Source organism: Heptranchias perlo, chromosome 16 (genome assembly GCF_035084215.1).
Source record: "Heptranchias perlo isolate sHepPer1 chromosome 16, sHepPer1.hap1, whole genome shotgun sequence".
NCBI lineage: Eukaryota > Metazoa > Chordata > Chondrichthyes > Hexanchiformes > Hexanchidae > Heptranchias > Heptranchias perlo.
Genome location: NC_090340.1, coordinates 65600082 through 65624821, shown reverse-complemented (window position 1 = coordinate 65624821; position 24740 = coordinate 65600082). Strand labels below are relative to the sequence as shown.

The following is a 24740-nucleotide window of genomic DNA, read 5'->3' as shown; positions in this document are numbered from 1 at the left end:
TCTCTCTCTGTGTCTCAGTCTCTCTGTCTCAGTCTCTCTGTCTCAGTCTCTCTGTCTCAGTCTCTCTGTCTCAGTCTCTCTGTCTCAGTCTCTCTGTCTCAGTCTCTCTGTCTCAGTCTCTCTGTCTCAGTCTCTCTGTCTCAGTCTCCCTCTCTTTAACTCAGTCTCTCTGTCTCAGTCTCTCTCTGTGTGGTGTCTCTCTCTCTCTGCATCGCTCTGTCACTCTCTCTCTGAGCTCAGTCTGTCTGTCTCACTGTCTCTCTCTCTCTCCTGACGCTCAGTCTGTCTCTCACTCTCTGTCTCTCACTCTCTGTCTCTCACTCTCTGTCTCTCACTCTCTGTCCTCTCACTCTCTGTCTCTCACTCTCTGTCTCTCACTCTCTGTCTCTCACTCTCTGTCTCTCACTCTCTGTCTCTCACTCTCTGTCTCTCACTCTCTGTCTCTCACTCTCTGTCTCTCACTCTCTGTCTCTCACTCTCTGTCCTCTCACTCTCTGTCTCTCACTCTCTGTCTCTCACTCTCTGTCTCTCACTCTCTCTCTGTATCTCAATCTGTCACTCAGTCTCTCTCTCTTTCTCTCTCTCTCTCTGTCATTCAGTCTCTCTCTCTGTCTCTGTCTCTCTCTCTGTCTGTCTTTCTCTCTGTCTCCATCTCTCTGTCGCTCAGTCTCTCTCTGTCGCTCAGTCTATCTGTTTCTCTCTCTGTATCTCACTCTGTCACTCAGTCTCTCTCTCTTTCTCTCTCTCTCACTCTCTCTCTCTCTGTCATTCAGTCTCTCTCTCTCTCTCTCTCTCTGTCATTCAGTCTCTCTCTCTGTCTCAGTCTCTCTCTCTGTCTCCATCTCTTTCACTCAGTCTCTCTCTGCGTCGCTCTGTCACCCTCTCTCTGTCTCTCTCTGAGCTCAGTCTGTCTGTCTCTCTCTCTTTCTGTCACTCAGTCTCTCTCTGTCTGACTCTGTCCCTCTCTCCCTGACGCTCAGTCGCGCTCTCTCTCTGTCTCTCTCTCTCTCTGTCGCTCAGTCTCTCTCACTGTCACTCAGTCTCTCTCTCTCTCGCTCTCTCTGTCTCTCTCTATCTCTCTCTCTTTCTGTTTCTCTCTCTCTCTCTATCTCACTCTGTCACTCAGTCTCTCTCTCTTTCTCTCTCTGTCATTCAGTCTCTCTCTGTCTCAGTCTCTCTCTCTGTCTGTCTGTCTTTCTCTCTCTCTGTCTCCATCTCTCTCTCTCACTCAGTCTCTCTGTCTCAGTCTCTCTCTCTGTCTCTGTCATTCAGTCTCTCTCTCTGTCTGTCTTCCTCTCTCTCTGTCTCCATCTCTCTGTCTCTCTGTCTCAGTCTCAGTCTCTCTGTGTGTGTGTCTCTCTCTCTGCGTCGCTCTGTCACTCTCTCTCTCTCTGTCTCTCTCTCTCTGTCTCTCTCTCTCTCTCTCTCTGAGCTCAGTCTGTCTGTCTCACTGTCTCTCTCTGTCTGACTCTGTCCCTCTCTCCCTGACGCTCAGTCCCTCTCTCTCTCTGTCTCTCTCTCTCTCTCTGTCGCTCAATCTCTCTCACTGTCACTCAGTCTCTCTCTCTCTCGCTCTCTCTGTCTCTCTCTATCTTTCTGTCTCTCTCTATCTCACTCTGTCGCTCAGTCTCTGTCTCTGTCTCTGTCTCTGTCTCTCTCTCTCTCTCTCTCGCCTCTGTCGTTCAGTCTCTCTCTCTCTCTCTCTCTCTGTGTCGCTCAGTCGCTCTCTCTCCCTCTCTGTCTCTCAGTCTGTCTGTCTCTCTCTCTGTCTCTCCCTCTGTCCTCAGTCTCTCTCTCTCTCTCTCTCGGTCTCTCTCTCTCACCGTGTCTCTCTCTCTCACCGTGTCTCTCTCTCTGTCTCTGTCTCAGAGTCTCTTTCTCTCTCTGACTCTCTCTCTCTGTCCCTGTCTCTGTCTCTCTGTCTGCCTCTCTCTCTGTCATTGAATCTCTCTCTGTATCTCTTTCTGTCGCTCAGTCTCTCTCGCTGTCTCTCTCTCTCTCTCTGTCTCTGTGTGTCTCTTTCTCTGTCTCCCTCTCTCCTCTCTGTGTCGCTCAGTCACTCTCTCTCTGAATCTGTCTCTCTCTGTCGCTCAGTCTGTCTGTCTCTCTGTCTCTCTCTCTTTCTGTCGCTCAGTCTCTCTCTGTCGCTCAGTCTCTCTCTGTCGCTCAGTCTCTCCCTCTGTCGCTCAGTCTCTCCTCTCGCTCTCATTATTTCTGTCTCTCACTTTCTCTCTCTCTGTCTCTCTCCGTATCTCACTCTGTCGCTCAGTCTCTTTCTCTTCTTTCTCTCATGTCATTCAGTCTCTCTCTCTCTCTGTCTCAGTCTCTCTCTTTCTCTTTCTCTCTCTGTCACTCAGTCTCTCTGTCTCTCTCTCTTTCTGTCATTCAGTCTCTCTCTGTCTTGTCAGTCTCTCTCTCTGTGTCTCCTCTGTCGCTCAGTCTCTCTCTCTCTCTCTCTCGCCCTCTCTGTCTAATTCTCTCTCTCTCTCTCTCTCTCTGCCACTGCTCGCTTCAGACAGACCATTCAATCTTAGACAGGCTGAGCAGTACTTTTCATGGATTATATACATGGGGGGTGAGGATTATACACACGGGGGTGAGGATTATACACACGGGGGTGAGGATTATACACACGGGGGATGAGGATTATACACACGGGGGATGAGGATTATACATTCAGGGTGAGGATTATATACACGGGGGTGAGGATTATATACAGGGGGTGAGGATTATATACAGGGGGTTTGCGTATTATATACACGGTGGTGAGGATTACATACACGGGGGTGAGGATTATATACGGGGGTGAGGATTATGTACGGGGGTGAGGATTATGTACGGGGGTGAGGATTATGTACGGGGTGAGGATTATATACACGGGGTGAGGATTATACATTTGGGGTGAGGATTATATACAGGGGGTTGCGTATTATATACACAGTGGTGAGGATTATATACAAGGGGGTGAGGATTATATACAAGGGGTGAGGATTATATACAAGGGGGTGAGGATTATATACAAGGGGGGGTGAGGATTATATACAGGGGGGGGTGAGGATTATATACAAGGGGGGGTGAGGATTATATACAAGGGGGGGTGAGGATTATATACAAGGGGGGTGAGGATTATATACAAGGGGGTGAGGATTATATACAAGGGGGGTGAGGATTATATACAAGGGGGGTGAGGATTATATACAAGGTGGGGTGAGGATTATATACATGGGGGTGAGGATTATATACAAGGGGGTGAGGATTATATACAAGGGGGTGAGGATTATATACAAGGGGTGAGGATTATATACAAGGGGGTGAGGATTATACATTCGGGTGAGGATTATATACAGGGTACACACAGGGGTGAGGATTATACACACAGGGAGGTGAGGATTATACACACAGGGGTGAGGATTATACACACAGGGGTGAGGATTATACACACAGGGGTGAGGATTATACACACAGGTGTAGAGGATTATATACAGGGGGTGAGGATTATATACACGGGGTGAGGATTATATACAGGGGTGAGGATTATACACACGGGGGTGAGGATTATACACTCGGGGTGAGGATTATACACTCGGGGTGAGGATTATACACACGGGGGTGAGGATTATACACACGGGGGGGTGAGGATTATACACTCGGGGGTGAGGATTATACACAGGGGGGTGAGGATTATACACAGGGGGGTGAGGATTATACACAGGGGGGTGAGATTATACACAGGGGGGTGAGGATTATATACAAGGTGGGGTGAGGATTATACAAGGGGGGGTGAGGATTATATACCAAGGGGGTGAGGATTATATACAAGGGGGTGAGGATTATACACAGGGGGGTGAGGATTATACACTCGGGGTGAAGATTATACACACGGGGGTGAGGATTATACACACGGGGGTGAGGATTATACACACGGGGGTGAGGATTATACACACGGGGGTGAGGATTATACACAGGGGGTGAGGATTATACACAGGGGGTGAGGATTATACACACGGGGTGAGGATTATACACACGGGGGTGAGGATTATACACACGGGGGTGAGGATTATACACTCGGGGTGAGGATTATACACAGGGGGGGTGAGGATTATACACAGGGGGGTGAGGATTATACACAGGGGGTGAGGATTATACACAGGGGGGTGAGGATTATACACAGGGGGGTGAGGATTATACACAGGGGGGTGAGGATTATACACAGGGGGGTGAGGATTATACACAGGGGGGTGAGGATTATACCCTCGGGGTGTGTTGCACATGTTGCTGCTGTTTCCTGTTTGTTCACAGACCTGATCTTCTTCCCCTCCACCCTGCTCGTCGTAGTTTAAAATATTGTCGCGAATGTCGTCCTCGGAAGCAGCCAGGAGTCCCTTGTGTTGGTGCCGCCGGTGGAGAGAGTCCGTGAGAGCGAGCAGCAGCATGAGAACTGGGAGAGCGGCAGAGAGAAGGAACAGGTCAGCGTAGAATCGGTGAGAAGGTCCTTTCCAATCCAGGACTGAGACCCTCCCCCGGGTCTGGGGAGAGGGAACTCCCGTCACTGTTACCTCTCAGCTCACAGCTGCACAGCAGTCCCCAGGCCCCTCTCCCACACTGACCAGTCCCCAGACCCCTCTCCCACACTGACCAGTCCCCAGGCCCCTCTCCCACACTGACCAGTCCCCAGACCCCTCTCTCTCACTGACCAGTCCCCAGACCCCTCTCTCTCACTGACCAGTCCCCAGACCCCTCTCTCTCACTGACCAGTCCCCAGACCCCTCTCTCTCACTGTCCAGTCCCAGACCCCTCTCTCTCACTGTCCAGTCCCCAGACCCCTCTCTCTCACTGACCAGTCCCCAGACCCCTCTCTCTCACTGACCAGTCCCCAGACCCCTCTCTCTCACTGACCAGTCCCCAGACCCCTCTCCCACACTGACCAGTCCCCAGACCCCTCTCTCTCACTGACCAGTCCCCAGACCCCTCTCTCTCACTGACCAGTCCCCAGACCCCTCTCTCTCACTGACCAGTCCCCAGACCCCTCTCCCACACTGACCAGTCCCCAGACCCAGGCCCTTTTCCTGCTCTGCCTCCCCGGTTCCCAGTGCACCAGCCCCAGGCGGGCCGCTCTGCCTCTGGTGCTGGGCAGTGTCCGGAGGTCCGATGTCCGAGTGTCCGAGTCCGCGGCTCCGGCCGCTGCATTGTTTACCGCGTTGCTCGGAAACGCAGTCAGCGAGCAGCTGATTGGCTGCGCGGAAATCAGACCAGGAAGTGGAAGTAAAATCAAAACTGATGCATTTGTCAGTGGCCAATCACAGAGCAGACCCATCCACCCAATCAGAGACCAGGCATCTCCACCCAATCACAGAGCAGACCCATCCACCCAATCAGAGACCAGGCATCTCCACCCAATCACAGAGCAGACCCATCCACCCAATCAGAGACCAGGCATCTCCACCCAATCACAGAGCAGACCCATCCACCCAATCAGAGACCAGGCATCTCCACCCAATCACAGAGCAGACCCATCCACCCAATCAGAGACCAGGCATCTCCACCAATCACAGAGCAGACCCATCCACCCAATCAGAGACCAGGCATCTCCACCCAATCACAGAGCAGACCCATCCACCCAATCAGAGACCAGGCATCTCCACCCAATCACAGAGCAGACCCATCCACCCAATCAGAGATGAGGGGCCCTGACAGAGAAGCAGCCAAAGGAATGAGATCTGCGAGATGGAATGAAATGATTTTTCAAACTTCCTGAGGATTTAATGGGGGGGGGGGGGAGGGGGAGGGGGAGGGGAGTGGGGCGAGGGAGGGGAGAGGGGGAGGAGAGGGGGCGAGGGGGAGGGAGAGGGGGAGGAGAGGGGGCGAGGGGGAGGGGGAGAGGGGGAGGGGAGTGGGGCGAGGGGGAGGGGAGTGGGGCGAGGGGGAGGAGAGGGGCTGAGGGGAGGGGAGAGGGGGAGGAGAGGGGGCGAGGGGGAGGGGAGAGGGGAGGGAGGGAGGGCAGAGAGGGGGAGCTTTAATTAAACTGTTCCCGATCCCCTGATTTGACAGCTGTTTTTTTATTTCTGACTCAATTTAAAAATTCTGATTGCACACCAATTATTTCTGTTGAATCAGAGTCACTGAGCTGATTCAACAAATAGCTGATTGGACTCATTCCCAGATAATTTTTAATAAAATATAACAAGACTGAACTGCTCAATCCTCGAGCAACTTCAGAAACCCATTTCATAAATTATATAAATTTATCAGCCAATATAACATTAAATTGTTACAATGATCCATTATTTTGTACATTTGTTCCGTTTGTTTTTTTACACTGAATAATGTTTTCGAAAAAGAAGTTTGATTCAAAGTGGTGATTTTTTAGGGTGGTGCAGGCAGCCTTTATATCGGTGCACAAACCCGAATTCATTCTGCACATGGCCCAAAAAAATTAGAGGGAACATTGGCTCCCATCACCCCAGGACTGAGACCCGTCCCCCTGGGTCTGGAGAGAGAGCTCCCGTCACTCCAGGACTGAGACCCGTCCCCCTGGGTCTGGGGAGAGAGCTCCCGTCACTCCAGGACTGAGACCCGTCCCCCTGGGTCTGGAGAGAGAGCTCCCATCACTCCAGGAGTGAGACCCGTCCCCCTGGGTCTGGAGAGAGAGCTCCCGTCACCCCAGGAGTGAGACCCGTCCCCCTGGGTCTGGAGAGAGAGCTCCCATCACTCCAGGAGTGAGACCCGTCCCCCTGGGTCTGGAGAGAGAGCTCCCGTCACCCCAGGAGTGAGACCCATCCCCCTGGGTCTGGAGAGAGAGCTCCCGTCACCCCAGGAGTGAGACCCATCCCCCTGGGTCTGGAGAGAGAGCTCCCGTCACACCAGGAGTGAGACCCGTCCCCCTGGGTCTGGAGAGAGAGCTCCTGTCACACCAGGAGTGAGACCCGTCCCCCTGGGTCTGGGGAGAGAGCTCCCGTCACACTCCATCTGTGGCTAACTAAAGAAGTTAAGGAGAGTATTAGATTAAAAGAAGAGGCTTATAATGTTGGAAGAATAAAAACCTGAGGATTGGGAGAGTTTTAGAAACCAGCAAAGGATGACCAAAAAAATTGATCAAAAGGGAGAAAATAGAATGAGAGTAAACTAGCGAGAAATATAAAAAACAGATTGTAAGAGCTTCTACAAGTATGTAAAAAGGAAGAGAGTAGCAAAAGTAAACGTTGGTCCCTTAGAGGCTGAGACAGGAGAAATTATAATGGGGAAAATGGAAATGGCAGAGACATTAAACAAATATTTTGTATCTGTCTTCACAGTAGAAGACACAAAAAAACAAACCAGAAATAGTGGGGAACCAAGGGTCTAATGAGAGTGAGGAACTTAAAATAATTAACATCAGTAGAGAAAAAGTACTGGAGAAACTAACAGGACTAAAAGCCGACAAATCCCCTGGACCTGATGGCCTACATCCTAGGGTTCTAAAAGAGGTGGCTGCAGAGATAGTGGATGCATTGGCTGTGATCTTCCAAAATTCCCGAGATTCGAGAACGGCCCCAGCGGATTGGAAGGTAGAAAATGTGACCCCGTTATTCAAGAAAGGAGGGAGAGAGAAAACAGGGAACTATAGGCCAGTTAGCCTGACATCAGTCATCGGGAAAATGCTGGAATCCATTATTAAGGAAGTGGTAACAGGACACTTAGAAAATCATAATATGATTAGGCAGAGTCAGTGTGGTTTTATGAAAGGGAAATCGTGTTTGACAAATTTGTTAGAGTTTTTTGAGGATGTAACTAGCAGGGTAGTTATGCTGCAACTATACAAAACCCTGGTTAGACCGCACCTGCAGTACTGTGAGCAGTTCTGGGCACCGCACCTTCGGAAGGACATATTGGCCTTGGAGGGAGTGCAGCGTAGGTTTACTAGAATGATACCAGGACTTCAAGGGTTAAGTTACGAGGAGAGATTACACAAATTGGGGTTGTATTCTCTGAAGTTTAGAAGGTTAAGGGGTGATCTGATCGAAGATTATAAGATATTAAGGGGAACAGATAGGGTGGATAGAGAGAAACTATTTCCACTGGTTGGGGATTTTAGGAGTAGGGGGGCACAGTCTAAAAATTAGAGCCAGACCTTTCAGGAGTGAGATTAGAAAACATTTCTACACACAAAGGGTAGTAGAAGTTTGGAACTCTCTTCCGCAAACGGCAATTGATACTAGCTCAATTGCTAAATTTAAATATGAGATAGATAGCTTTTTGGCAACCAAAGGTATTAAGGGATATGGGCCAAAGGCAGGTATATGGAGTTAGATCACAGATCAGCCATGATCTTATCAAATGGCGGAGCAGGCTCGAGGGGCTGAATGGCCTACTCCTGTTCCTATATTCCTATGTAGATAAAGGGGAACCAATGGATGTAGTTTATTTGGATTTTAAAAAGACATTCGAAAAGGTGCCAAATAAAAGGTTGTTACACAAGATAAGGGCTCATGGGGTTGGGGAATATATTAGCATGGATAGAGGATTGGTTAACGGACAGAAAACAGAGAGTAGGAATAAACGGGTCATTCTCCGGTTGGCAGACTGTAACTAGTGGGGTGCCGCAAGGATCTGTGCTTGGGTCTCAGTTATTTACAATCTCTATTAATGACTTAGACGAAGGGACTGAGTTTAATGTATCCAAGTTTGTTGATGATACAAAACTAGGTGGGAAAGTAAGCTGTGAGGAGGACACAGAGTCTGTAAAGGGATATAAACAGGTTAAGTGAGTGGGCAAGAAGGTGGCAGATGGAGTATAATGTGGGGAAATGTGAGGTTATTCACTTTGGTAGGAAGAATAGAAAAACAATATTTTGTAAATGGTGAGAAACTATTAAATGTTGGTGTTCAGAGAGATTTGGATGTCCTCGTACAAGAAATACAGAAGTTAGTACGCAGGTACAGCAGCAATTAGGAAGCCAAATGGAATGTTGGCCTTTATTGCAAGGGGGTGGAGTACAAGAGTAAGGAAGTCTTGCTGCAATTGTACGGGGATTTAGTGAGAACTCACCTGGAGTACTGTGTACAGTTTTGGTCTCCTTATCTAAGGAAGGATATACTTTCCTTGGAGGCGGTGCAACAAAGGTTCACTAGATTGATTCCTGGGATGAGAGGGTTGTCCTATGAGGAGAGATTGAGTAGAATGGGCCTATACTCTCTGGAGTTTAGAAGAATGAGAGGTGATCTCATTGAAACATATAAGATTCTGAGGGGGCTTGACAGGGTAGATGCTGAGAGGTTGTTTCCCCTGGCTGGAGAGTCTAGAACTAGGGGACATAGTCTCAGGATAAGGGGTCGGCCATTTAAGACTGAGATGAGGAGGAATTTCTTCACTCAGAGGGTTGTGAATCTTCAGAATTCTCTCCCCCAGGGGGCTGTGGATGCTCAGTCATTGAATATGTTCAAGGCTGAGATTGATAGATTTTTGGACTCTAGGGGAATCAAGGGATATGGGGATCGGGCGGGAAAGTGGAGTTGAGGTCGAAGATCAGCCATGATCTGATTGAATGGCGGAGCAGGCTCGAGGGGCCGAATGGCCTACTCCTGCTCCTATTTCTTATGTTCTTATGAGATCCATCTCCCTGGGTCTGGAGAGAGAGCTCCCATCTTGTGTTGATACTCCCCCACCCCCACCATGGGGCAGATCGATCCGCCTGCCCACCCCCAGTGGGAATTCCCTGTTGACAATCCTTCGACCCCAGGGCAGTAACTGAGGGCCCCAATCCAGGACCTATTTCACATATCAACTCAACACCCCATCCCCAGGATTAACATCAGGGTGGAATAGTTACATCTGAAACACAGAGCGATGGGAGAATGGGCCAGATTGGCAGTGGGAGGGGTTCAATACTCACGCAGTAAGATCAGGATGCTGCCGAGGATGACCATCAATGCGCCGAAGCTGAGCCCCACACGGGTACCGAGAAAGGCAGCGAGACCCAGAGTACAGTCCCCCCTCGTGCTGCAGTAACAGACTGTCACGTTCAGGGTGTGGTCCTGGCTCAAACGTGGCTCTCCCGAATCACTCACCCGAATCTGCAGGCTGTAGGTCCCCTCTCCAAGATCAGTGCGAGCTCCCAGGCGAGCGTGAGTGTCTGTGGAGAGTGAGAGCAGAGGAGCTGAAAGGTGTGGAGTCTCACTGGAACCGAGCTCCCAATCCTACACACTGGGAGTGACGTTCCCAATCTCCCAATCCTACACACTGTGAGTGACGTTCCCGAGCTCCCAATCCTACACACTGGGAGTGACGTTCCCAATCTCCCAATCCTACACACTGGGAGTGACGTTCCCAATCTCCCAATTCTACACACTGGGAGTGACGTTCCCGAGCTCCCAATCCTACACACTGGGAGTGACGTTCCCAATCTCCCAATCCTACACACTGGGAGTGACGTTCCCGAGCTCCCAATCCTACACACTGGGAGTGACGTTCCCAATCTCCCAATCCTACACACTGGGAGTGACGTTCCCAATCTCCCAATCCTACACACTGGGAGTGACGTTCCCGAGCTCCCAATTCTACACACTGGGAGTGACGTTCCCAATCTCCCAATCCTACACACTGGGAGTGACGTTCCCAATCTCCCAATTCTACACACTGGGAGTGACGTTCCCGAGCTCCCAATCCTACACACTGGGAGTGACGTTCCCAATCTCCCAATCCTACACACTGGGAGTGACGTTCACAATCTTCCAATTCTACACACTGGGAGTGACGTTCCTGAGCTCCCAATCCTACACACTGGGAGTGACGTTCCCAATCTCCCAATCCTACACACTGGGAGTGACGTTCCCGAGCTCCCAATCCTACACACTGGGAGTGACGTTCCCAATCTCCCAATCCTACACACTGGGAGTGACGTTCCTGAGCTCCCAATCCTACACACTGGGAGTGACGTTCCCAAGCTCCCAATCCTACACACTGGGAGTGACGTTCCCGAGCTCCCAATCCTACACACTGGGAGTGACGTTCCCGATCTCCCAATCCTACACACTGGGAGTGACGTTCCCGATCTCCCAATCCTACACACTGGGAATGAGATCCCTCAGTCTCCACACCACAATTCCCAGCGTAAAACCAAACACAATGTTACAAAATCCAGAATCTAAAATGAAAGTTCTGGACCTGCAGGACCCCTGATATTGGATCGGGCCTGAATCGGGAGTGATCTCATTGCCGTCGTGGTTGCTGGTGTCTAAAGTCCAGCGGCAGGTGGGCGGCAAATTGGTCCACGGGTCATTAGGACAGAACCGGTGACCAGGCACCAATCACAGTGAGTGAGCGGGTTCGGCCGACTCTGAAACTGGGTGAGGGCCTCTTGTGAGTTCAGGAGGGGGACGATCGGGGGGGGGGGGGGGGGTGGCGGTGGGGGGAAGTGGGAGAGAGTGGGGGGAGCGGGGAGGGGGGGGGGCGATCGGGGGGTGATCGGGGCGTGGGGGGCGATCGGGGGTGGGGGGAGTGGGGGGCGATGGGGGGCGTTCGGGAGAGCTGGTGGGAATGGGAAGGGGCGGGGGGGAGCGGGAGGGGGGGGGGGGGGGAGCGGGAGGGGGATGAGCAGAGACCAGCAGCAGCTCTCCTGCTCCTGGCTCCACAATCAGGTGAGTGTCCACCGCCTGCTTTAAGGCCCCTTTAAGGACCGACAGCTGGTTGGGCTCCTGAGCACCTGAGATATCTGATGGCAGAATGCACGGTGGGCGATGCGCGGTGGACGGTTGGCGGTGCACAATGGGCGGTGGCGGTTCGCGCGTGGGCGGTGGGTGGTGGGCGATGGTTGGTGGCCGGTGGGCGGCACGCGGTTGGCGATGGTCGGTGCGTGGTGGGCGGTGCGTGGTGGGCGGTGGGCGGTGGCGGTTCGCGGTGGGTGGTGGGCAGTGCGCGGTGGGCGGTGCGCGGTGGGCGATGGTCGGTGGTCGGTGGGGCGATGGTCGGTGCCGCGGTGGGCGGTGCGCGGTGGGCGATGGTCGGTGCCCGGTGGGCGGGTGCGCGGTGCCCGGTGGGCGATGGGCGGTGCCCGGTGGGGCGGTGCGCGGTGCCCGGTGGGCGATGGTCGGTGCCCGGTGGGCGGTGCGCGGTGGGGCGGTGGGCAGTGGGCGGTGCACGGTGGGCGATGGTCGGTGGTCGGTGGGCGGTGCCCGGTGCACAATGTTCTTAGTCACAGACCAATTTCACAAAGGGGCCTGAAACAGATGGTAGGACCATGAATTTAATAGGCAACTAGACCCAGTTTCAGACGGCACCCTGGACAATGACAGAGCTCCCTAACCAATATGGCATGTGGCGCTCGTCAGGTGTGGAAAGAGTGCTCGGCGCACGCCATATTGGACCCTCAGGGACGCCTGAAAAACGGGCGCAGCACGGTTGAATTTCGAGGCCGTTGAGTTTGTGGACTGGCCTCACTGCTGCTCTGCCCCGGGGAGCTGCTCTCAATTCTGTGCCGGGCCATCAGACAGCAGCTTCTCATTTATAGATTAGTTTCATGGCCCAGAACAGACAAATATCAGAGCAAAGTGATATGAGTTGATAGTGCTGGGGTATCTCTCCCCATTACACAATATGTGTGTGTTAGACATTAGTGACAGCACGGGTTAGATACAGAGTAAAGCTCCCTCTACACTGACCCATCAAACACTCCCAGGGCAGGTACAGGGTTAGATACAGAGTAAAGCTCCCTCTACACTGACCCATCAAACACTCCCAGGCCAGGTACAGGGTTAGATACAGAGTAAAGCTCCCTCTACACTGACCCATCAAACACTCCCAGGCCAGGTACAGGGTTAGATACAGAGTAAAGCTCCCTCTACACTGACCCATCAAACACTCCCAGGCCAGGTACAGGGTTAGATACAGAGTAAAGCTCCCTCTACACTGTCCCATCAAACACTCCCAGGGCAGGTACAGGGTTAGATACAGAGTAAAGCTCCCTCTACACTGACCCATCAAACACTCCCAGGCCAGGTACAGGGTTAGATACAGAGTAAAGCTCCCTCTACACTGTCCCATCAAACACTCCCAGGCCAGGTACAGGGTTAGATACAGAGTAAAGCTCCCTCTACACTGTCCCATCAAACACTCCCAGGGCAGGTACAGCACGGGTTAGATACAGAGTAAAGCTCCCTCTACACTGTCCTGTCAAACACTCCCAGGGCAGGTACAGGGTTAGATACAGAGTAAAGCTCCCTCTACACTGTCCCGTCAAACACTCCCAGGGCAGGTACAGCACGGGTTAGATACAGAGTAAAGCTCCCTCGACACTGTCCCATCAAACACTCCCAGGGTAGTTACAGCACGGGTTAGATACAGAGTAAAGCTCCCTCTACACTGTCCCATCAAACACTCCCAGCGCAGGTACAGCACGGGTTAGATACAGAGTAAAGTTGCTCTACCCCAGTGTTCTGTTCTGGCTGCACCAGGAGCCCTACGCCCTCTCGGAGTAAGACCTGCCGTTGGTGGGTCTATACCTGTTGAGTCTGAAGCAGCCGTAACTCATTACATGTTAGTCTGAGCTGTACATCCAAGTTTACAGATGACACTAAGTTAGGTGGCACAGAAAACAGTGTAGATGGGAGCAGAAAGTTGGAAAGGGAAATTGAGAGATTCAGTGAGTGGGTAAAACTGTGGAAGATGGAGTTCAGCGTGGGAAAGTGTGAGGTCATCCACTTTGGACCTAAGAAAGACAGATCAGAGTATTTTATAAATGGTGAGGAGCTCAAAACTGTGGAGGAGCAGAGAGATTTAGGGACCAAGTACAGAAATCAATTTAAAAGGCTAATGGAATGTTGGCCTTTAACTCAAGGGGGTGGAATACAAAGGGGTGGGAGATATGTTGCAGTTATACAGAGCTCTGGTTAGACCCCATTTAGAGTATTGCGTTCAGTTCTGGGCACCGCACCTCAGGAAGGATATATTGGCCTTGGAGGGGAGGCAGAGCAGATTCACCAGAATGATACCGGGGCTAAAAGGGTTAAATTATGAGTTGTTTATATGGACTTCCAGAAGACATTCGATAAAGTCCCTCATAAGAGACTGTTAGCTAAATTGAAACTCATGGAATTGAGGGCAAATTATTGACCAGGTTAGGAAATTGGCTGAGCGGCAGGAGACAGAGAGTAGGGATAATGGACAGGTACTCAAATTGGCAGGATGTGACTAGTGGTGTCCCACAGGGATCTGTGTTGGGGCCTCAACTATTCACTGTGTTTATTAATGACTTAGATGACTGGATAGCGAGCCACATATCCAAGTTTGCCGATGCCACAAAGATAGGCAGCATTGTAAGCAGTGTAGATGGAAGCATAAAATTACAGAGCTACTAATAGATTAAGTGAATGGGCAAAACTGTGGCAAATGGATTTCAATGTAGGCAAGTGTGAGGTCATCCACTTTGGACTAAAAAGGATCAATCAGAGTACTTTCTAAATGATGAAAAGCTCGAAACAGTGGAGGTCCAAAGAGACTTAGGGTCAATGTACATAGATCATTAAAATGTCATGGACAAGTATAGAAAATAGTCAAAAAGACTAATAGAATGCTGGCCTTTATATCTAGAGGACTAGAGTACAAGGGGGGGTAGAAGATATGCTGCAGCTATACAAAACCCTGGTTAGACCGCACCTGGAGTACTGTGAGCAGTTCTGGGCACCGCACTTTAGGAAGGATATATTGGCCTTGGAGGGAGTGCAGCGTAGGTTTACTAGAATGATACCTGGACTTCAAGGGTTAAATTACGAGGAGAGATTAAACAAACTAGGGTTGTATTCCCTGGAATTTAGAAGATTATTGGGTGATTTGTCGAAGTTTTCAAGATATTAAGGGGAACTGATAGGGGTAGATAGAGAGAAACTATTTCTGCTGGTTGGGGAGTCTAGGACTAGGGGACATAGCCTAAAAATTAGAGCCAGGACTTTCAGGAGTGAAGTCTGAAATGAGGAGAAATTTCTTCACTCAGAGGGTGGTGAACCTGTGGAATTCTCTACCACAGAAGGCTGTGGAGGCCAAGTCACTGAATATATTTAAGAAGGAGCTAGATAGATTTCTAGATACAAAAGGGCATCAAGGGGTATGGGGAGAGAGCGGGAATATGGTATTGAGATCGAGGGGTCAGCCATGATCATATTGAATGGCGGAGCAGGCTCGAAGGGCCGAATGGCCTACTCCTGCTCCTATTTTCTATGTTTCTTTGTTTTCTATGTAAGTTAGGAAACACTTCTACACACAAAGGGTGGTAGAAGTTTGGAACTCTCTTCCACAAACGGCAGCTGATGCGAGCTCAATTGTGAATTTTAAATCTGAGATTGATAGATTTTTGTTAACCAAAGGTATTAAGGGATATGGGGCTAAGGCGGGGTATATGGAGTTACGTCACAGATCAGCCATGATCTTATCAAATGGAGGAACAGGCTCGAGGGGCTGAAGGGCCTCCTCCTGTTCCTATGTTCCTATATTACGAGGACAGGTTGCACAGACTGGGCTTGTATTCCCTCGAGTTTAGAAGATTAAGGGGTGATCTAATTGAGGTGTTTAAGATGATTAAAGGATTTGATAGGGTCGATAGAGAGAAACTATTTCCTCTGGTGGGGGGAGTCCAGAACAAGGGGGGAGAACCTTAAAATTAGAGCCAGGCCGTTCAGGGGTGATGTCAGGAAGCACTTCTTCACACAAAGGGGAGTGGAAATCTGGAACTCTCTCCCCCCAAAAGCTGGGGGCCAATTGGAAATTTCAAAACTGAAATTGATGGATTTTTGTTGGTGAGGTTATTAAGGGATATGGAACCAAATCGGGTAAATGGAGTTAAGATACAGATCAACCATGACCTAATTGAATGGTGGAACAGGCTCGAGGGGCTGAATGGCCTCCTCCTGTTCCTGTGAGCCAGACCTTGTACAGCACCCACATTGAGGGCCCTGACTGTCCAGTTCCGGGGATATTCCGAATCTTCAGGAACAAGCTCAAAATGAAAGGGCTCAGCGTGAGGTCCCAGGTCAGCATCAGTTGCCCAAATGACGAGACCCTTCCTCCGATTCCCGCTGAGTGCACATGGAGCCAATGTGAGGGAACAAGACAGGAGCGAAATCGTTCACCTCAGTGACGTGAATCTCCAGGGTGCCTGTCGCTGTGTGAGGTGGCTCACCTGTGGACACAAACAGCACAATTTAAACAATCGCAAAAAGTCCCAAAGAGGGCCAATCCTTCTTCAGGAAAGAAGTTACATTTTACTGAAACAAACTGCCCCCAATACCTGCAGGTCCCACCACGGGACGAGACCTCCACTTACCCCAAATCCACCCCCGGGGGCGGGGAGCTTGAAATCTTTCAGACAGGTGCCCTTTGCTTGGAGGGGGAGAAGGGGAGGGGAAGAGGGGGGGGCGGTGAGGAGGGGAAGGGGAGGGATGAGGGAAAGGGGAAGGGGGTGGGAAGGGAGGGGAGAGGGGAGGGGGGAGGGGAAGGGGGGAGGGGAGGGGAGAGGGGAGGGGGAGGGGGACGGAGGGCAGGGGAAGGGAGGGGGAGGGGAGGGCAGGGGAGGGTGAGGGAAAGGGGAAGGGGGGTGGGGGAGGGGAGAGGGGAGGGGGAGGGGGTGGGAGGGAAAGGGGAAGGGGGGAGGGAAAGGGGAAGGGGGGAGGGTGTGGGAGGGGAGGGGAGAGGGGGAGGGGAAGGGGAAGGGGGGAGGGGTGGGAGGGAAAGGGGAAGGGGGAGGGGAGGGGAGAGGGGAGGGGGAGGGAAGGGGGGGAGGGAAAGGGGAAGGGGGAGGGGGTGGGAGGGGGGAGGGGAGGGAGAGGGAGGGGGAGAGGAGGGAAGGGGGAGGAGGGTGGGAGGGAGGGGAGGGGAGAGGGAGGGGGAGGGAATGGGGGAGGGTGGGAGGGAAGGGGAGAGGGGAGGGGGAGGGGGTGGGAGGCGAGGGGAGAGGGAGGGGAAGGGGAGGGGAGGGGAGAGGGGGAGGGGAGGAGGAAGGGGGGAGGGAAAGGGGAAGGGGGGAGGGGGTGGGGAGGGGGAGGAGAGAGGTGGAAAGGGGAAGGGGGTTGGAGGTGGGAGGGGAGGGGAGAGGGAGGGGGAGGGAATGGGGGGAGGGGGTTGGGAGGGAAGGGGAGAGGGGAGGGGGAGGGGGTGGGAGGCGAGGGGAGAGGGAGGGAAAGGGGGAGGGGGGTGGGAGGGAAAGGGGAAGGGGGAGGGGAGGGGGAGAGGGGGAGGGGGGTGGGATGGTGACTCACTCTGGAAGCTGGCCATGGTGTGAATGGGCCCCTGGTCATTTCCCTGACTGTAAACCCCCTGTTTTGCCAACTGATGTCGGCGGAGGCATTTTCCTAAGTTACACATTGTATCTCCAGGTCCGTGAGTCTGTGTGGGGACTCCCTGCCCAACGGGGCAAAAAACCAGGAATCACTAACACGGGTAAAATATCACAAAACCCACTCCAGAAGAGAGAAGAGATTTTCATTCCTGTGTCTGGGCTGGGAGGGAGATTACAGCCTGAACAATCTTTATTCTCCCTCTTTATTACTCTATTTCTGCCCGATTACTCTCTGTTTTATTACTCCATGTTTATCCCTTGTCGTGGTGAACGGTTGTTTTTCAGACTGGAGGGCGGTGTGTACAGTGGTGTTCCCCAGGGGTCGGTGCTGGGACCACTGCTTTTCTTGATATATATTAACAACTTGGACTTGGGTGTACAGGGCACAATTTCCAAATTTGCAGATGACACAAAACTTGGAAGGGTAGTGAACAGTGAGGAGGATAGTGATAGACTTCAAGAGGATATAGACAGGCTGGTGGAATGGGCGGACACGTGACAGATGAAATTTAACACAGAAAAATGCAAAGTGATACATTTCAGTGGGAAGAACCAAGAAGAGGCAATATAAACTAGAGGGCACAACTCTAAAAGGGGTACAGAACAGAGAGATCTGGGGATATATGTGCACAAATCGTTGAAGGTGGCAGGGCAGGTTGAGAAAGCGGTTAAAAAAGCATACGGGATCCTGGGCTTTATAAATAGAGGCATGGGGGAAAATAAATTCGATCGGGCTCATTTTCGGGCACGGGTAGCGTGATCTGCTATTACCCCATGCCCGATGGCACCTACGCAGGCAGCACGTGAATTTTGTGCTGCCTGCTAATTCCCATGATATCTCCGTGCAGCCAGCGCAACCCGCAGTGCCGAGAGGCTGCACGGAGAATGAGGAAGTTGGAAATGGGGCGTGCACAGCGCACGTCATCAGCAGCCTGCACTACTTAAAGGTGCAGGTGCACATTTTAAATGGGACATGCCCAGTGCCCTGGGAGGAGGGAATGATGGCAGGACCGGCATGAGAACGGGCCTCACACTTCTCCGATAATGTACTGAAGGCCCTGGTGGAAAGGGTGGACGAAAGGAGGGCCAACATCTACCCGCAGGGTGTCAGTCGACACTCAGACTGCAGCTCCGCAGGCATTGGCAGGCTGTAGCCCAGGAAGTGAACGCCAGGAGGCATTGCACCACGCACGTGGGTGCAGAGCCGGAAGAAGTTCAATGATTTGACACGAGTAGTCAAGGTGAGTGAACGCAAGTGTCAAGTGGCTCATCCAACCAACTGCCCCACTGTTCCACACATCACACTCCCCGTCACCCACCCACCAACAAACGCAGTGCTGCACTCGACATGCTGAATCTCACCCACACACTGTACCACACTTGCAGGTCCCCCAACACCACTCACAGCTCACACACACTGGCAGCTATTCGACCATGACAGGCACATCACCCACACAACTTGCAGGACACTCGCTGACACACTGCCCTCTGTCTTGAGGAGAAGGCGGCGCATAACAGCCGGCAGCAGGAGGGACCTGAGGGTGGGCGGGGCACGTCTGCACGTCCTCACCCCCCCTAGAGGAGACAGGGCGGCCGATCATTGGGCGGGCCGGTCGCTGCACCGTGACCACATGCCGTGCTGGAGGTCCCGGTGAAGGGGGTCTCTGCATATCGAATGGTCTTTCTCCTTTCCCTCATCTCCCTCCTCCCATAATCTTTTCTGACTCACGTGCTGCAGATGCTGTCAGCAAACACCTCGTCCTCACTCCTCTCTCCACTCCACAACGCAACCTGTTTCCCTTTGTCATTGCAAATACCCAAGAACATGTGGCAGCACCGTCCGAGGAGGAGGAGGGGAGGAGGAGGAGGAGGAGGGGTGGAGGAGATGGAGCAGGAGAGGGAGGAGGGGGAGGAGGAGGAGAGGTAGGAGGGGAGGAGGGGGGGGAGGGGAGGAGGAGGGGGAGGAGGAGGAGGGGGGAGGGGGAGAGGAGGTGGAGGTGGAGGAGGAGGGGGAGGTGGAGGAGGAGAGGAGGAGGGGGAGGAGGAGGAGGGGTGGAGGAGATGGAGGAGGAGGAGAGGGAGGAGGGGAGGAGGAGGGGAGGGGAGGAGGAGTGGGGAGGGGGAGGAGGAGGAGAGGGAGGAGGGGAGGAGGAGGGGAGGGGAGGGAGGAGGGGGGAGGAGGAGGAGGAGGAGGGGGAGGAGGAGGAGGAGGGGTGGAGGAGATGGAGCAGGAGAGGGAGGAGGGGGAGGGGGAGGAGGGAGGGGAGGAGGAGGGGGGAGGAGGGGGAGGGGGAGGAGGAGGGTGGTGGTGGAGGAGGAGGGGGGAGGTGGAGGAGGAGAGGAGGAGGGGGAGAGGAGGGGGAGGGGGAGGAGGAGGAGGGGGAGGAGGAGGAGGGGGAGGGGAGGAGGGGGAGGGGGGAGGAGGAGGAGGGGAGGGGAGGGGAGGTGGTGGTGGAGGAGGGGTGGAGGAGGAGGGGGAGGTGGAGGAGGAGAGGGAGGAGGGGGGAGGAGGAGGAGGGGGAGGGGAGGAGGGGGAGGGGGAGGAGGGGGAGGGGGAGGAGAGAGGAGGGGGAGGGGAGGAGGAGGTGGGTGGTGGGGAGGAGGAGGGGGAGGAGGAGGAGGGGGGGAGGGGAGGAGGAGGAGGGGGGACACTGAAGCCACACCATCACTCGATCTGACACTTGCTTCCAGCTCAGAGACTGACACTGCGCGTCCTTTAGAGGCCGGGTTAGAGGAGGGATCGGCATGTGGTGAGACACCGAGCACAAGTGCACAGGGGCCGGGGCGGGGGGAACGGATACCACAGGTGCCAGCTCACCGGAGGGCGAGGTCACTCACTCTGTCTGCTGCAGAGGAGTCAGATGAGGACTTCGATGGGCCAGGCTACAGGAGACGGCCGATGGGCGTACACCAACAAATGCTCGGGGCAATGGAAAACCTGCCAGAAAGCCTGTGCACAATGAGAAGGAGCATGGAGGAGTCCAGCTCCAACTTGGCGCAGGGCTTTGCGCAGAGCTTGGAGCCCATCCTCTCCAACATGGAACGGGTGGTCACCTCCATCAGCCCACCTGTGGAACCCACCGTGATACAGCGTCTGATGACTGATGTCACAGCTTCCATTGCAGCAAAAACCAATGTCATCGAATGTCTGCAAACTACGGTTACTGATCAGACTGTGGGAGTGGAAGCTCAGACTGGGGAGTGGAAGCTCAGACTGCGGGAGTGGAAGCTCAGACTGGGGGAGTGGAAGCTCAGACTGGGGGAGTGGAAGCTCAGACTGGGGAGTGGAAGCTCAGACTGGGGGAGTGGAAGCTCAGACTGCGGGAGTGGAAGCTCAGACTGCGGGAGTGGAAGCTCAGACTGCGGGAGTGGAAGCTCAGACTGGGGAGTGGAAGCTCAGACTGGGGGAGTGGAAGCTCAGACTGGGGGAGTGGAAGCTCAGACTGCGGGAGTGGAAGCTCAGACTGCGGGAGTGGAAGCTCAGACTGGGGGAGTGGAAGCTCAGACTGGGGGAGTGGAAGCTCAGACTGCGGGAGTGGAAGCTCAGACTGGGGAGTGGAAGCTCAGACTGGGGGAGTGGAAGCTCAGACTGCTGCTATCGTGGGCCTGGGGACCATTGTGGAACGGGGCTTCCAGGGCGTCACAGCACTCCAGCAATCCGTTCTCCATCTGATCACCAGGATTGCTGAGGCACCGCCCTGGGAGAGTGACAGTGTTGCCATGACAGTTGGACCTGCTGCCCTCTTTCAGGACGACAGCCTTCCTGCTCCCACCCCTGCCACTCCACCAGTGCCCCTGTTGTTGCCTCTCGGCCAGCCAGGCCGGACTGCTGCAGCCCAGGCTGAGATGGTGCAGTCTGAAGCCGGGCCCTCCAGGCCCAGAGCTGCTCGAGGTCGTCCTCCAAGGCCATCTGGACGTTCCTCCATTGAAAGCCAGCAGCCTCCCACCACCCATGCTCCAGCCACTGGGGAAGCACCTCGTAGGAGCACTGGGATAGGTAAAGGCACACGGACACCAGGCACTGAGGGAATGCCCAAGGGGGAATAGTTCTGTTATGTTTCCATAATTTCAATTATTCATTGATAAATGAGAGTTTGAATTTGCATTTGGTGGTGGTTTTTATTTGTGCAATGAGCTGAGAGGGAAACCAATGTGTAATCAGATGGAGGGCGATTTGATTGTCTTGTGTGAGTGGAAAGGTGGGGAATGTAGGAGTGTTGGTGAGTTGGGGGATGTAGTTGACATTATTGATAGCGGGCACGGATCAGGCGAGACGCAGAGTCCTTACAGACAAGGCGTGTGGTTCCTGCTGCACCCTTGCGTCTTCCTCCACTTCCTCTTCTAGCTCCTCCTCCTCAACCTCAGCCTCTTCTTCCTCAGCCTCCTCCTCCTCCACCTCTGGCTCAGGGTCTTCTCTGATCATTGGTGGTAAAGGCTGGACCCTCATGATGGCGAGGTTGTGCAGCATGCAGCAGACCACCACGAGTCTGCCCACCCACCCAGGGGAGTCCTGCAGGGCTCCTCCAGACCGGCCTAGGCAGCGGAAGCGTTGTTTGAGGAGGCCTGTGGTGTGCTCCACGATGTTGTGTGTGGCAGCATGGCTCTCATTATAGGCCTGCTGTGCACGTGTGCGTGGGTTCCTGACCGGTGTCATGAGCCACAGCGTGAGTGGGTAGCCCTTGTCGCCCAGTAGCCAGCCCTTGACTTGCCGAGTCGGGTGAAAGATATCTGGCACGTTGGACTGCCGCATGACGAAGGCGTCGTGACTGCTCCCAGGGTAACGGGCATCGACCTCCAAGATGCGATGCGTGTGGTCGCACACCAGCTGCACGTTGAGGGAGTGGAAGCCCTTTCGGTTGACGAAGACGGCCGAGTTGATGTGCGGGGCACGCAGGGCAATATGTGGGGCAGTCAATGGCACCCTGCACCATGGGGAAGCCAGCAATGTGGGCGAACCCCCGTGCTCACTCGTTCTGATTGTCTCTGTGGAGAGGGAAGGTGATGAATCTGTTCCTCATCTGGTACAGTGTGTCTGTGACCTCCCTTATGCAGCAGTGCACTGCAGACTGCCAGATGTTGCACATGTCACCAGCAGAGGCCTGAAATGCTCCTGAGCCGTAGAAATTCAGCACCACGGTGACCTTCCCAGCCCCAGGCAATGCTGTCCTCGTCCTGCTCTCAGGCTGCAGTTGTGGCCGCACCAGTTGACAGATCTCAGTCACGGCTTCCTTGGTGAACCTCAGGTGTCGGATGCAATCCTCCTCGGTCATGTTGAGGTAAGAGAATTGATCCCTGAAGGCCCTCATTGGGCAGGACCTCCTGCTCAGTGCCCTGCGCCTCCTCGTCCTCCGTCTCCTCACAGCTTGACCTGCTGGGCGTGGCCTCTCTGCATGCTCCCAGTCGTGCTCAATGCCCAGCGGGAGTCGGAGCAGACCGCCCATGGTTGGCAAGAATGTTGTTTAACCACAGTTGTAACTTTCTGACCCGTAAGGCAGTACCTGACAAACCCCCACTCTCAAATATAGACTAGGAACTCTCAGTAAGAACAGGGAGCTTCAAAAAACACTTCCTACTCACCAGCAGCCAGAAGCAATAATCCAGCAACGAACCTCCAACACCTGCATGGCCCTTTAAATAGCGCCCTGAGAGTATAAAAGCAATGGAAGTCATGATGAACCATTATAAAACACTGGTTCGGCCACAACTGGATTATTGTGTCCAGTTCTGGGCCCTGCACTTTAGGAAAGATGTGAAGGCCTTAGAGAGGGTGCAGAAGAGATTTACTAGAATGATTCAGGGATGAGGGACTTTAGTTACGTGGATAAACTGGAGAAGCTGGGATTGTTCTCCTTGGAACAGAGTCGGTTGCGAGGAGATTTGATCGAGGTATTCAAAATCATGAAGGGTCTGGACAGAGTAGATAGAGAGAAACTGTTCCCATTGGTGGAAGGGTCAAGAACCAGAGGACATAGATTTAAGGTGATTGGCAAAAGAACCAAAGGCGACATGAGGAAAAACTTCTTTACACAGCGAGTGGTTAGGGTCTGGAATGCACTGCCCGAGGGGGTGGTGGAGGCAGATTCAATCATGGCCTTCAAAAGGGAACTCGATAAGTACTTGAAAGGAAAACAATTTCAGGGCGACGGGGAAAGGGCGGGGGAGTGGGACTAGCTGGATTGCTCTTGCATAGAGCTGGCACGGACTGGATGGGCTGAACGGCCTCCTTCCATGCTGTAACCTTTCTATGATTCTATGATTATTAGTCTGTTTATTATTCTATCACTACTCCATTTACTGCCTTTTATTACTCTAATTATTACTTCCTGTTCACTGTTCTACTCCTCTGTTTTATCATCTCCTGTTTATTGCTGTTTGTTTTGTAACTGGATCTTCTGTTGCTGCCCCTCCCTTACCGTCATCAGTGGCGGTGATAACGGCCGTTGTACCGATGGTCCCTCAGGAACGGTGATCTCCCATCGAGATCCTGCTGAACAATTATCTCCCCAGTGTTCACATCCACAATCAGCCAATCGGCCGGGTCATACTGGATACCGTAACTGGAACACAGAAAAGGGCAACGGTAAAAGTCCAGAGGCAGCGGGGGAGGGTACACGTGGGCCGAGGGGGGTACGCGGGCCGAGGGGGGGTACGCGGGGCCGAGGGGAGGTACACGTGGACCTTTTTTTTTATTCGTTCACGGGATGTGGGCGTCGCTGGCGAGGCCGGCATTTATTGCCCATCCCTAATTGCCCTTGAGAAGGTGGTGGTGAGCCGCCTTCTTGAACCGCTGCAGTCCGTGTGGTGAAGGTTCTCCCACAGTGCTGTTAGGAAGGGAGTTCCAGGATTTTGACCCAGCGACGATGAAGGAACGGCCGATATATTTCCAAGTCGGGATGGGTGTGTGACTTGGAGGGGAACGTGCAGGTGGTGTTGTTCCCATGTGCCTGCTGCTCTTGTCCTTCTAGATGGTAGAGGTCGCGGGTTTGGGAGGTGCTGTTGAAGAAGCCTTGGCGAGTTGCTGCAGTGCATCCTGTGGATGGTTACACACTGCAGCCACTGTGCGCCGGTGGTGAAGGGAGTGAATGTTTAGGGTGGTGGATGGGGGTGCCAATCAAGTGGGCTGCTTTGTCCTAGATGGTGTCGAGCTTCTTGAGTGTTGTTGGAGCTGCACTCATCCAGGCAAGTGGAGAGTATTCCATCACACTCCTGACTTGTGCCTTGTGGATGGTGGAAAGGCTTTGGGGAGTCAGGAGGTGAGTCACTCGCCGCAGAATACCCAGCCTCTGACCTGCTCTTGTAGCCACAGTATTTATATGGCTGGTTCAGTTAAGTTTCTGGTCAATGGTGACCCCCAGGATGTTGATGGTGGGGGATTCGGCGATGGTAATGCCATTGAATGTCAAGGGGAGGTGGTTAGACTCTCTCTTGTTGGAGATGGTCATT

The 24740-nt window shown here is 53.3% G+C and overlaps 1 protein-coding gene across 1 annotated transcript in view; it reads right to left on the bottom strand.

Annotated features, from left to right (window-relative positions):
* The window catches only part of cdh15 (cadherin 15, type 1, M-cadherin (myotubule)), a 104963-nt gene that overhangs the window by 12754 nt on the left and 67469 nt on the right, over positions 1-24740 (bottom strand). The window contains 6 exon segments of the mRNA XM_067997597.1: positions 4252-4438; positions 9870-10109; positions 15902-16022; positions 16024-16142; positions 23711-23738; positions 23740-23854. Of these exon segments, the coding sequence (XP_067853698.1) occupies positions 4252-4438; positions 9870-10109; positions 15902-16022; positions 16024-16142; positions 23711-23738; positions 23740-23854 (810 nt within the window).